Source organism: Chaetodon trifascialis, chromosome 5, assembly GCF_039877785.1.
Source record: "Chaetodon trifascialis isolate fChaTrf1 chromosome 5, fChaTrf1.hap1, whole genome shotgun sequence".
NCBI classification, from domain to species: Eukaryota; Metazoa; Chordata; class Actinopteri; order Chaetodontiformes; family Chaetodontidae; genus Chaetodon; species Chaetodon trifascialis.
Window position 1 is genome coordinate 20,942,771 of NC_092060.1, and position 13,992 is coordinate 20,956,762.

General features: G+C 44.4%; 1 protein-coding gene across 1 annotated transcript; it reads left to right on the plus strand.

Annotated features, from left to right (window-relative positions):
- Positions 1 to 30: 30 nt before the first annotated feature.
- Positions 31 to 13,587, plus strand: nox1 (NADPH oxidase 1). The gene is made up of 13 exons (XM_070962553.1): positions 31 to 123; positions 334 to 429; positions 513 to 623; positions 1,007 to 1,091; positions 9,140 to 9,285; positions 10,006 to 10,199; positions 10,286 to 10,412; positions 10,557 to 10,649; positions 10,738 to 10,979; positions 12,202 to 12,364; positions 12,597 to 12,743; positions 12,836 to 12,960; positions 13,413 to 13,587. The coding sequence occupies exons 1-13, from the start codon at positions 79 to 81 to the stop codon at positions 13,537 to 13,539; spliced, it is 1,701 nt and encodes a 566-aa protein (XP_070818654.1). The 5' UTR covers positions 31 to 78; the 3' UTR covers positions 13,540 to 13,587.
- Positions 13,588 to 13,992: the final 405 nt, after the last annotated feature.

Below are 13,992 nucleotides of genomic sequence, written 5' to 3' on the forward strand. Positions count from 1 at the left end.
TAGGAGGGTGTAAGATAAAAAGAGCGAGACGGCAGAGGATGCAGGGAAACGGCTGCGAGGCGAGACCAAGCGCTCATCATGGGTAACTGGATTATCAACCATGGGCTTACATCCTTCATACTGGTGAGTTCTCCATAGGTACACATGAGGAATTCAATTTGTCAAATTGCGGAGGACTGAAAGGTGACAAGAGCGCGAGTTTACGCACAGCTTTTGCGCGCAAAAGCGTCCAAATTCCCGCAACTTTTTAAGAAAATAGACTGATTAGGATTAAGATCCCTTAAAAAAGAGGTTTTTTTTGTAAGGGGAACGTGATCCTGGCTGTGTTTGCAGGTGGTCTGGATGGGCATCAACATCTTCCTCTTCGTCTGGTTTTACCTCTTCTACGATTTGGGGGATCAGTTTTTCTACACGCGCCATCTTTTAGGGGTGAGTAGAGAGAATCGCTCATATGCCTTTTTAATCTTTCTAATCACACTCAGACTCATATGAACACACATGTATTATTTCAGTCTGCCTTGGCCTGGGCCAGAGCTCCCGCAGCAGTCCTCAACTTTAACTGCATGCTGATCCTCCTCCCGGTGTGCAGGAACCTGCTGTCTCTGCTGCGAGGCTCCTTCGTGGTAAGACTTATAGTTTTCACAGCAGGGCGAGGCGCAGTGTCGCTGAGGATAATGTTATTATATTCTAACAGTGGAAAAATTTCATTCATGTCACACAAACTCGTTTGACTGCTGCACGTCTGAGAAACATAGGCGAACCTTTTCTTTTAAATGCAAACATATTTTAGTCCCTTAATTGGATAGTGTAAGGTTAATTTTAATGTTTAATGTTGTTTTAGTAATGTTAGTAACGCAGATAATGTTATTATTTCCAATATTCACTAAGAAAAAACAGAGAGGAGCCGTGGCCTCACCTTCCTCAGTAGACACAGGTCAGGCAGGTTTCAGTAACAGCTTTGGAAAATTGGTCTTTTGCTCCTTTTTTACTTCCTTTATCTTTTCAGTGTTGCGGCAGAACGATGAGGAAACAACTGGACAAAAATCTGAGTTTCCATAAGCTGGTGGCGTATATGATCGCTCTGATGACAGGTGAGCTTCTTTCTTTGAGGCTGCACTTTTGGTTAAATGCTGAAAACTAGAGATTGGTTAAGTCAGAGCGATAGAAATAGCTACTTATACCATCATGTATGTGTGGATTGTGTATGCAGCCACTTTTACCAGTGCCACAGTCGTAGATTTGGGTGGAGCAATACTTTTTTCAGGGAAAAAGAGAAAAAAAAGAGAAACAAACCACAAATCAAAGAAGTGCATTCACATTCAGACTTAGGTTTTTCTTTCTGCCCTGATGCCAGTACGCTTTTGTGCACGCTTTAGGTGCAGTGTTTACAATTTCCCACACAGTGCAAACGTGTCTGACCTGAAGCTTATCAGTCTTTATCAGAAAATTTACGCAGAAGTGACACAGAATGGTAAAGAAGAAAAAAAGGTTTGAGTCCTTCCTGATGGTGTAGAGAAACGGAAATGGGCGCAAATAAAATAATGAGAAAAACTGTATACAGAAACAGATGTCTTTTCTCAGATATGACACAAATTGTGGATTGTCTTTTCCCGCCATACTTCCTCGTCACCACACGGACAGACAAACTGTGCTGTCTTTGAAGTTAGATAAATAAATTGATAAGTTAAATAAGTTAGTTAAAATGATTTAAAATGTTAAAAAGCTATTGCCAGTTGGATTTGAAAACAGCGTCGGAGTGAGCGCTCTGTTTTGTTGTTTGGTTTTCGGAATTAGCCACAGAGTGAGCGCTCTTACCTCACAACCTATCTTTGACGTTACCGTGTTTCTCGCTAGCTAGCTTCATCTCTCACGTCGAGCAGACAGCCAAGTCGGTCAGAGCCGAATTCACGATGTTGCAAATGTTTTTATGATACGCTTCTGCCTTGGAGATCATTAGTCTGTAAGTAAAATGTGTACATAAACACAATGTTTTGATAAGTAGTGAAGTTGTGTTTTATGTAGTATATTGCAGATTTGTATGTCAGTAAAAACTTTATGCTCGGTTGCCATAGTTACGTGTGTATACTTACCGTCAATGTGAATATGTCAGTGCTTATATACTGATCCTTTTTTATTTTCTCTGTAATGTTTCAGTTTTACATGAAAGAAAGAGGTAAAGACTCAAGTAAAATACGGGAAAAGCAAGCCCTGTGTGTTTATTTGAAGACCCTTTTTGGACGTTAACTAGCTGTCTAGCTACGCACAAGAGCACGCGCTGCGAGGGCAGCATAGTAAAAAGACTAATCTACGGCGGGCTCAAGCACTACAAAACATTATTCAGCAAGCATGAGTCTACGCTCAGGGAAAAGTTACCATAAGGAGCACACCACTGTGCAGCAAAATGAAGCTAGTGGAGGTGAAGCAACCGAAGAGCAGATGCTTCCTCAGTCATTCGATGCTAAGTCACAGTCATCCAGAGCATCCACTAGACTCTCTCAGCGTTCATCATCAACAGCCACAAAAGCTTATGCTAAGGCAAAAGCTGCCCGAGCACAATTAGTTTACGCCGAAAGAGAAGCTAACATGATGAAACAGAGAGCAGAACTGGATGCAAATCTCCATCTTCTGAAGTGTGAAAGAGCTGTTGCTGCAGCTGAAGCTGAAATGGAAGCCTATGAGGAAGCTGAAGTGGAAAGCGGGGAGCTCACACAAGAACCCTGTGACACAGACAAGCCCATCAGTCCTGTACAACGCACATGTGAGTATATCCAGCAGCATTTTGCAGAACTGCCCTCAAAACGTGTAACAGTGGAGTCTGATGAGAGTAAAGTAAACACACAGGCTGTGAACAAAGACATAAAGAAAGAGCCTACAATGAACACAGACAATATTCAGCCTCACAGTACTCCAAAATACACAACCAATCCAGAAAGAGAATACTTACCTGAGCCAAAAGGTGCTCATGAGGACTTTGCAAGATATCTCATTCGGAGAGAAATGATAAGCACTGGGCTTCTGCAATTTGATGATAAACCTGAAAATTATTGGTCATGGAAGGCCTCTTTTCTAAGTGCAACAAAGGATTTGAATCTCTCTGCCAGGGAGGAGCTAGACCTGTTAATAAGATGGTTGGGAACCGACTCATCAGAGCAGGCAAAGAGAATTCGTGCGGTGCATGCCCTCAATCCTGCAGCAGGTGTCAATATGGTGTGGCAACGTCTCGAGGAGAGTTATGGAACACCTGAGGTCATCGAGGACGCACTGCTAAAAAAGATTGAACACTTTCCAAGGTTGACTAACAAAGACAATGTCAAGCTGAGAGAGCTAGGTGACATCCTCCTCGAACTGGAGTGTGCTAAGCAGGACGGCACCCTACCAGGGCTCGCATATCTGGATACACCTCGTGGGATAAAACAAATAGTAGAAAAACTCCCCTTTAACCTCCAAGAAAAGTGGACAGCCGTTGGAAGCAACTACAAAGAGGATTACAGAGTGGCTTTTCCTCCCTTTTGTGTCTTCTCCAATTTCATTCAACGGCAAGCAAAAATAAGAAATGACCCAAGCTTCTTTCTATCCACCCCCAGCAGTCATGTGTCTTGTAGACCAGAAAAGCTTGTACAGCCTCATCGTAAAACCTCTGTGACTGTACACAAAGTAGACATCCCTGCAGAGCAATCAAGCATCCAAACCGATCCTGTTCTGAAGAAATTAGAGGAGCCCGATCGTCAGTGTCCAATACACAAAAAACCGCACCCATTGAAAAAGTGCAAGCTCTTCAGAGGCAAACCCCTGGAAGAGCGCAAAGCCTACCTAAAAGAGAATCGCATCTGTTATAGATGTTGTGGTTCTGTTCAACACATGGCAAGAGACTGTAAGGTAACCATCAAGTGTTTAGAGTGCAACAGTGAGAAGCACATCGCCGCACTGCATCCAGATCCCCCTCTCACACCCACACAGAGTGCTGTAGCTGAAGGAAGCAACAGCGGGGAGCACGGTGAATGCTCATCTTCAGTAACCTCTAAGTGTACAGAGATTTGTGGCCAGGCCGACAGTCTACGCTCGTGTTCCAAAATCTGTTTAGTGAGAGCTTTTCCAACAGGGAAAAAAGAGAAGGCAATTAGAATGTATGCGGTGCTGGATGAACAAAGTAACAAGTCCCTCGCCAAAACAGAATTCTTTGACCTTTTCAAAGTAAAAGCCAGCCACACCCCATACACCCTAAAAACATGTTCTGGGAAAATGGAGACTTCAGGAAGGAGAGCCGTTAATTTCTCTATCGAGTCCACTGATGGGAAACTCCAGCTTCCCTTACCCCCCTTGATAGAGTGTGACATGGTGCCGGATGACAGGTCAGAAATTCCCTCTCCAGAGGTCGCACGCCACCACCCCCACCTGCTCTCAGTTGCTGATAAGATTCAACCTGTAGACCTAGATGCTCCGATCCTTCTGCTCTTAGGGAGAGACATCCTACGGGTGCATAAAGTGCGTGAGCAAATAAATGGGCCCCATAATGCACCTTACGCTCAGCGGCTAGACCTCGGCTGGGTCATCGTTGGAGAAGTGTGCTTGGGAACAGTTCACAAGCCATCAGAGGTCAGTGTTTACAAGACTAACATGCTGAACAATGGTCGTACATCCTTTCTAAAACCATGTCCAAACAGCATCCATGTGAAAGATGACTACGGGTGCATAACACAATATCATGGTTCAGTCTTTCCTGCTTGTGACAAGAATACAAGGCCCACCCTCAGTGCAGACAATCTGGGGTGTTCAGTGTTTGACAGGTCTAAAGATGACAACAAACCAGCACTGTCCATGGATGACAAACATTTCCTTACCATCATGGATGCAAAGGTCCATCAAAACGAAGGGAACAGCTGGGTGGCTCCTTTACCCTTTCGCTGTCCAAGAAGACAGCTTCCGAGCAACAGGGAGCAAGCTTTAAAACGTCTCTGTTCACTACGGAGGACTTTGGTGAAAAACCCAGAGATGAAAGATCATTACATTAAGTTCATGCAGAAGATGTTGGACAGTGATCAAGCTGAGTCTGCTCCACCTTTGGACAAAGACAAAGAACATTGGTACTTGCCCACATTCGGTGTGTACCACCCGCAAAAGCCAAACCAGATACGGGTCGTGTTCGACTCGAGTGCTGCATGTGATGGGACGTCTCTTAATGATGTTCTCCTTAGTGGGCCAGATTTGAACAACACTCTGTTGGGCGTCCTCTTGCGGTTCAGGAAAGAACCTGTGGCTTTTACAACAGATGTCGAGCAAATGTTCTATTGTTTTGTTGTCCAAGAAGACCATAGAGATTTCCTTCGGTACCTCTGGTATGAGGACAACGACATCAATAAAGCAGTGGTAGAATACAGGATGAAGGTCCATGTGTTTGGAAATAGCCCCTCACCTGCCGTTGCTATCTACTGCATGAGACGAGCAGCTCAAGAGGGTGAACGAGAACATGGTTGTGATGCAAGACAATTTGTTGAAAGACAGTTTTACGTTGATGACGGTCTCATGTCAGTTGCCACACCTGAAGAGGCAATAGATCTTCTCACACGGACCAGACAGATGTTAGCAGAATCCAACCTGCGACTTCACAAAGTGGCATCAAACAGCAGCCAGGTAATGGAAGCCTTCCCAGCAGAGGACCGAGCAAAGGATCTAAAGGATCTCGACCTTGGAATGGATCCTCTCCCTCTTCAGAGGAGCTTGGGGCTTTCCTGGAACCTAGAGACTGACAGCTTTACTTACCTGGTGTCCCAGGAAAAGAAGCCATTCACACGAAGAGGTGTGTTGTCGACAGTTAACAGTTTGTACGACCCCTTGGGCTTTGTAGCTCCAATAATAATGCAAGGGAAAGCCCTGGTCCGCGAACTGTCATCTGAACAAAGAGAGTGGGATGATCCTCTCCCCCCAGAAAAGGAAGCAGAGTGGATCCTATGGAAGGACTCTCTGAAGGCTCTTGAAGATCTGCAGATCCAGCGGTGCTACATTCCAATCTCACTGTCTTTAACACAAGAGAAAGAACTGTGCATCTTTTCAGATGCCTCCACAGTAGCTATTGGAGCTGTAGCCTACTTGAGAGCTGCTGACATTGGAGGACAGTATCATGTCGGATTTGTCATCGGGAAGTCAAAACTGGCTCCTCGTCCTGCCCACACCGTTCCACGTTTGGAACTCTGCGCGGCTGTTCTTGCTGTTGAGGTATTTGAGCTGATCAGAGATGAGATGGACATTAAAGTGAGTACTGTAAAGTTTTTCACGGACAGTAGAATTGTGCTTGGGTACATACACAACTCCACAAGAAGGTTCTATATGTATGTTTCCAATCGGGTAACACGGATTAGAGGATCCACACACCCAAACCAATGGTATTACGTGCCTACAAACCTGAACCCGGCAGACCATGCTACCAGGTTTACATCAGCAGCTCAACTCCAACACAGTAACTGGTTCACAGGCCCTGCCTTCTTGTTTTCCAACAAAGCAGCAGAGACACCTGAAGCAAGTCTTTACGACCTCATCGAGCCTGAAGCTGACGACGAGGTTCGTCCTGAGGTTGTTACTCTGGCAACCAATGTGTCAGAGCCCCTATTGAACTCACAACACCTTGAGCAGTGCTCGAGGTGGAGCACACTCTGTCGTACCTTAGCCAGGCTCATTCACGTTGCAGCATCCTTCAAAGGAAAAACAGATGACGGAGAAATGAAAGGATGGAAATGTTTCAAAGAAATGCCCAGCATATGTGAACTTTCACGAGCCAAGGTGCTAATCATTCAGTCTGTCCAGCACACAGCCTTTAAGGAGGAATTCAAATGTCTTAAAGAAGGCAGACAGACAATTATGAAGCGAAGCACACTCAAGAAGCTCAATCCAGCAGTGGATAAAGATGGCCTGTTGCGTGTCGGAGGTCGTCTCTCCTCTGCCGAGCTGACAGAAGAGGAAAAGCACCCATTGATCATTCCACACGGCCATCATATTGCTACGTTGCTTATCAGGCATTTCCATGAACAAGTGGCTCACCAAGGGCGACACGTTACTGAAGGAGCTATCCGAGGTGCTGGATACTGGATAATTGGAGGTAAGCGCTTGGTGTCTTCTGTCATACACAAGTGTGTTACCTGCCGCAAATTGAGAGGGAGATTGGAGGACCAAAAAATGGCAGATCTGCCCACAGACAGACTCGCTCCTGAACCACCGTTCACTTCGGTAGGCCTTGATGTCTTCGGGCCATGGACCATCATGACACGCCGCACAAGAGGAGGAAGTGCGGAGAGCAAGCGATGGGCTGTGCTCTTTACGTGCATGTCAACCAGAGCAGTGCACATTGAACTGATTGAAACCATGTCAACTGACAGTTTTATCAATGCTCTGAGGAGGTTCTTCTCAATTCGGGGTCCAGCAAAACTTCTGCGTTCCGACAGAGGGACAAACTTTGTAGGAGCTTGCAAGGATTTAGGTATGAACACAGATGGCACAGTAATCAAGAACTACCTACAAGAGAAAGGATGCTCCTGGGTGTTTAGTCCTCCTCACGCGTCCCACATGGGTGGCTCCTGGGAGCGGCTTATTGGGGTTGCCAGGCGCATTCTGGACGCAATGCTGCTTCAAACAGGACCAACACGACTCACACATGAAGTCCTGAGCACCTTCATGGCGGAGGTGACAGCGATCATGAACTCAAGACCCCTTGTGCCCATATCCACTGACCCAGACAATCCTGCAATACTCACCCCAGCTATGCTTCTTACTCAGAAGATGAGTGCTATTTCAGCCCCAGCTGGAAACTTTGACTCGACGCAGTTGTATGGAAAGCAGTGGAAGCGAGTGCAGTGTCTTGCCGACACATTCTGGAAGAGATGGAAAGGAGAGTATCTGTCTACTCTACAGAGCCGCAGGAAGTGGACGACAGATAAGCCAAATGTAAAAGAAGGAGATGTTGTCTTATTGAAAGACAGCCAGGCCCACAGGAACGAATGGCCAATGGGACTGGTTGTTAAGACCTTGCCAAGCAGTGACGAGAGGGTCCGCAAGGTGGAGGTGCGGACTGTGAAGGATGGGACAGCCAAGTTGTTTCTAAGGCCGGTGTCCGAGATTGTAGTCCTTCTTTCTGAGTCTCAACAAAAAGACTTGTGTTGATGTTATTGCCAAAGAACATTCCCCCTTAAATTTGATTGTATCTGTATTGACATTTATTTGTAGTGATATAATGCTATTATATCAAGCGGGGAGTGTGCTGTCTTTGAAGTTAGATAAATAAATTGATAAGTTAAATAAGTTAGTTAAAATGATTTAAAATGTTAAAAAGCTATTGCCAGTTGGATTTGAAAACAGCGTCGGAGTGAGCGCTCTGTTTTGTTGTTTGGTTTTCGGAATTAGCCACAGAGTGAGCGCTCTTACCTCACAACCTATCTTTGACGTTACCGTGTTTCTCGCTAGCTAGCTTCATCTCTCACGTCGAGCAGACAGCCAAGTCGGTCAGAGCCGAATTCACGATGTTGCAAATGTTTTTATGATACGCTTCTGCCTTGGAGATCATTAGTCTGTAAGTAAAATGTGTACATAAACACAATGTTTTGATAAGTAGTGAAGTTGTGTTTTATGTAGTATATTGCAGATTTGTATGTCAGTAAAAACTTTATGCTCGGTTGCCATAGTTACGTGTGTATACTTACCGTCAATGTGAATATGTCAGTGCTTATATACTGATCCTTTTTTATTTTCTCTGTAATGTTTCAGTTTTACATGAAAGAAAGAGGTAAAGACTCAAGTAAAATACGGGAAAAGCAAGCCCTGTGTGTTTATTTGAAGACCCTTTTTGGACGTTAACTAGCTGTCTAGCTACGCACAAGAGCACGCGCTGCGAGGGCAGCATACAAACACTTACACAGGTCAAAATTTTCTCAAATGGGTCATTTGTGAAGGGGAGTTGGAGGCAAACAAATTCTAAACAAATATTGACTGAAGGTGTAAGATTTCCTCTTATCTTGTCAAACATAAGGCGAGTGCAGCCAGTGCCAACGTTTTAAATCCAGTGTTTTTTAAAACTGAAATGATTGAACTGTTGAGATTTTTGTTCGTGCAGCTGGCTAAAATACAGCAGGAATAACGTGTCTCCTCTTCATCCTGACAGCTGTCCACATGATCGCCCATTTGTTGAACGTGGAGTGGTACAACAACAGCAGACAAGGAGTTTATGACAAACTCAGCACTGCTCTGTCCGACCTGGAGGACACAGAAAACACCACCTACCTGAACCCAATCCGCACAACAGACATCGTAAGTTATCAGAACTAACATTAATGAAACTACCATGATGAAATGAGACAAATGTGGTCATGCAAAGTCCCTAAAACTTTCCTTTTTTCCTCTAAAATGTGGCCTATTTCAAGTAGAAAGTCTTCCAAAGTGGAATTACTCCAATGAACTAGTACTTGAAAACTGCTGGCCTCTCTGTGAGGCTGTAACATGGTCACACTTTAATAAGGTACTCATGTTCACTAGTAACTGGTTGCTTTTTAGCATGCATATCAGCACATATTACAAAGCACTTATTAAAGCCTTATTCTGGGGGTTAGGGTCATTAACGAGAGGTTATTAACATCATAATTCATGTACAAAAAACTTCCTTCATTACTATCAGTAAGCAGTAATTAGGACCTTATTGACTCTTAGTTAATGTAGAATATGCCCATGCAGAATAATGCATTAATAAGTGCTTTATAATGAGTAATAACGAGCCAGTATGCTGCTAAAGAGCATGCTAGTAAGCAGCTAGTCAGTGGTGAGTATGTGGACTTTGATATAATGTGGTACTAACATGTTTAGCAGGCGTAATGTTTTCCGTGTTCACCATCATAGTTTAGTGTTAGCATGCTAACATTTGCTGGTTAGCAATAAACACTAAGTACAGCTGCTGATGCTGATGGGACTGTCATTAGTTTTGCAGGCGTTTGGTCCCATCCATCATCTTCATCACTTCTTCTTCTTGTGTCTCAGGACTCGCAGCAGATTCCCACCTACTTTGTGTTCACCACCATCGCTGGCCTCACAGGGGTCATCATCACTCTGGCCCTCATCCTCATCATCACCTCCTCCATGGAGGTCATCAGGCGCAGCTACTTTGAAGTCTTCTGGTACACCCACCACCTCTTCATCATCTTCTTCGCTGGTCTCGTCTTTCACGGAGCCGGGTGAGGGAAAGGTTTCAGCTTCCTTTTCTTTCAATGCAACGTTGTTGTTATTACAAAAAGGTTTCATTCGTCTGTCTCATCTGCAGGCGCATTGTGAGGAGTCAGCAGAAAACCGATCCACCTCACAACTTGACCTATTGTAAAGACCGCAGTGACGAGTGGGGACGGATTCCCGATTGTCCCATCCCTCAGTTTGCAGGAGGATTCCCGCAGGTTTGTCTTTCAAAATGCTCAGAAGCTGCACAAGTCAAGGCCTTGTTCCTGTTCATCCTCTGAAACAGTGTTTACAGCCAACACCTTAAAATTACTACCAGTGTAAATTAAAGTGTCATTTAGCATCTTCTCGTCTTTTTTCAGACCTGGATGTGGGTGATCGGGCCAATGATTCTGTATCTTTGTGAACGTCTGCTGCGTTTCATTCGTTACATGCAGAGAGTCCAATACAGGAGGGTACGTTTGATTCACGATTCATCTGTGCCCTCTGAGTCGTCCCGCAGGCTGAGTCACGGTGACTTTAATCCGTTTGCTTTGCCTTCAGATTGTGATGCATCCGTCCAAGGTGCTCGAGCTGCAGCTGTTGAAGAACGGTTTCAAAATGGAGGTGGGTCAGTACGTCTTCCTCAACTGCCCGGCCATCTCCCAGCTGGAGTGGCACCCGTTCACCATGACCTCCGCCCCCGAGGAGGACTTCTTCAGCGTCCACATCCGTTCGGCCGGGGACTGGACCGACAAACTCATCGACATCATGCAGCAGCTTCCGGAGGGAGCACAGGGACCCAAGTGAGCACTTCTGATTTCATGCTGTTGACACTGTGATGTTTTATGATGCGTGTTCTTACCGACTGATCTGAGACCAGTGCCAATCGAAGCAAACGTTTTCTCCTGTTTCCACTTCTTTTCTTTCAAACTGTCAAAAGCTCCAACACATATCCTCCAGTGGAAACTGACATACATACATTAATGAAATAAAACCAGACAAGGTTAAGTCACACTTATTATTTAATTAATATATGTACACAAAGACATAACCATACATGAAAGAACCAAAAAAGATCAAATTTAACCTTCAACTTTCAGCTCTCTACATATCAGTTTTTCCGATGACATTTCCATGAATGCAGCATTTTGAAATGAAGCCACAGAGCAACATTACACTCAGTGGCCCAGCCATCATATTTTTTAATTTCGAGTCATTTTGTGAACTTTGAAGGCAACTCAACCAAAAAAAAAAAGCTTAATGTATGACCTGTCTTAATTAGGCCACTGAGTGTAAGGCCCTGCACAGATTTATTTTCAACCAGAACTATATAAAGGAAAATGTTCAAGAAAATAGATACAAATGATGTTAATACCTTAATTCTATTTAAATTTGGACCATATTAGGTCGAATACTAATTAGCAGCACTCATCAGATTGAGTTTTGCTGGCTATCGTGGAATTTTAGAAGTTCGTATTTGCACTGAAAGGTTCTCAGTGTCGTTCTGAAAGCTGAGTTCAAACTGTGTTGTGAGGCAGAGTTTTGTGTATCAAAGGTTGGGCATCGCCAATCCCGCCCAGGCTATTGACAGTATGTTGTGGTATGTGGCACTGGTCCACATTGCACAATTGTTCCCATAAAAAGAAACATTAGGTTGAGAACTTTTTATACACAGCTGCTGTTTTCAGCTCAACCTGGAAGCTCAGATGAGACAGCTGGTAGAATGACAGTGTGAATAAACCGGCTAAGATATGACTGACACGCAGCGTATTTAAGGGGCTGCATTGTAATGCTAATGGCCATAAAAGCTTGTGTGACCCACCTTTTCTATGAGCGTTTTCAAGAGTTATAGGCTGTGTGGGCTATTCAACCTCACCAGAGTCAAAACCAGCATTAGCATTAGATAGTGTCTATAGAGTTTTTCACTGAGGTCGCCAATTTGCCAGTTGCCCATAAAAGGCTTGTTTCCTGTTTTGGTTGTCACCTGTATTTTATTTGTCCTGCGTGTTTATTGTCCTTCCTCAGAATGGGTGTGGACGGACCCTTTGGCACAGCCAGTGAGGACGTATTCGACTATGAGGTCAGCATGCTGGTCGGTGCTGGCATCGGAGTCACTCCCTTTGCCTCCATCCTCAAGTCCATCTGGTACAAGTTCAAAGACTCCGACCCGAAGCTGCGCACCAGAAAGGTGAACGGCCGCATTGTGTCCCTCTCAGTCTGCTTTTGACATTTAAACCTGTATATCCATTTCATCGTGCTGACACACTGCTGCACATGAGTAATGCGAGACAGGAGCTGTTATTGTCTTTTAAATAAAGAACAGCGCTTTTACAATGCACTCAGGCATGACCAACAGCAAGGCCAGCTGTTTTGCAAGAGGATCATTACTTAACGAGCCTGCGTCTGCTTCCTGCTTTCAGATCTACTTCTATTGGCTCTGCCGGGAAACGCACGCCTTTGAGTGGTTTGCTGACCTCCTCCAGGTGCTGGAGAAGGAGATGGAGGAGAGGGGCATGGGGGATTTCCTCACCTATAAACTCTATCTGACCAAATGGGATCAAAACCATGTATGTGTTCCAGTCACAGACCAAAATCCAGATAATTAGCGTGAGGTCAACTCAGTGTAAACTCAGCTGTGTTATGTCATGTCTTGTAACAGGCTCTTTTTATGCGGGTCCACTCTGATGAGGACACAGACATAATCACTGGGCTCAAACAGAAGATCTACTACGGCAGACCCGCCTGGGACAAGGAGTTTGAACAAGTCCGCAAAGAGAACCCAACGTAAGATAAAATCCCTTATTTAGCCCTTCATGTGATCCGACTGAAATATTTGTATTTTTCAGTGGATTATCATGAAAGTTCATACAGACATTCATGGTCCCTGGAGGACTTTGATGACCCCTGACCTCTCCTCTAGTGCCACCATAAGGCTGACATTTGTGGCAACTGCTGGACTGTTATAAATTCAGTTCAGACTTTTATGTCCTCCAGCTATGCTTTGCACTTATTGCTTATTAGCAAATGTTAGCATGCTCACAAGCTAGATTAAGATTGTGGTTGTGAGCGTATTAGCATGCTGGCGTTAGCGTGTAGCTCAAAGTATCTAAGTATAGAATCTTAAAATGTTTTTACTTCCTTGCTAAATTATAGTAGATTGAACTGAATTACCTCTATTAAAACTTGAACCCTTGACCTCCAACACCTCTTTCTAACCTCGTTTTTAACCTCCGCAGGTCTGTGGTGGGAACTTTCTTATGTGGCCCAGAAGCTCTGGGAAAAGTCTTGGAGAAGAAATGTGTCAAATACTCTGACGTGGATCCTCGGAAAACCAAATTTTACTTCAACAAGGAGAACTTCTGAGTAAAAAACAACAGGATTGCAACATTCAGGCTTTATGAAGGACTACTGGGGGGATAATTTTCAAACAATTGATGATGACGGAGCTGCCTGACGACCTGCGACACTCGCTGGGTCTGTTTTGACACACTAAATTGCACAGTGATAAAGAGGCAGAACATGTTTTTATCAGCACTACTCAGAGCCCGACGTTCTTTCTTCTTTGATGAAAGCATGAATCATCATAGCGTCATAATCCGCTATGACTCATGATCTGTACGGTCCATTACACTCGACGATTCTGTACTCGTTCTATCATTAACTTTAAACTGCATTTGTGGTGAAGCCCTCGTTGTTCTTTATGGCCTGAGACTTGAACAACCTTATAAGGAAGAATTTGACTGTTACAGAGAGAGGAGGACCTCGAGGATTTTGTCTCTATTGTACATTTGTAAAAAAACAACAACAAAAAAAACT

What these genes read in the sequence shown, in the direction of transcription:
- nox1 (XM_070962553.1), top strand. Translation starts at nt 79, where the DNA reads ATGGGTAACTGGATTATCAACCATGGGCTTACATCCTTCATACTG. An exon ending in CTCGTCTTTCACGGAGCCGG is followed by an intron (nt 10,200 to 10,285) that starts GTGAGGGAAAGG and finishes TCTCATCTGCAG; the next exon opens with GCGCATTGTGAGGAGTCAGC. An exon ending in GTCCGCAAAGAGAACCCAAC is followed by an intron (nt 12,961 to 13,412) that starts GTAAGATAAAAT and finishes TAACCTCCGCAG; the next exon opens with GTCTGTGGTGGGAACTTTCT.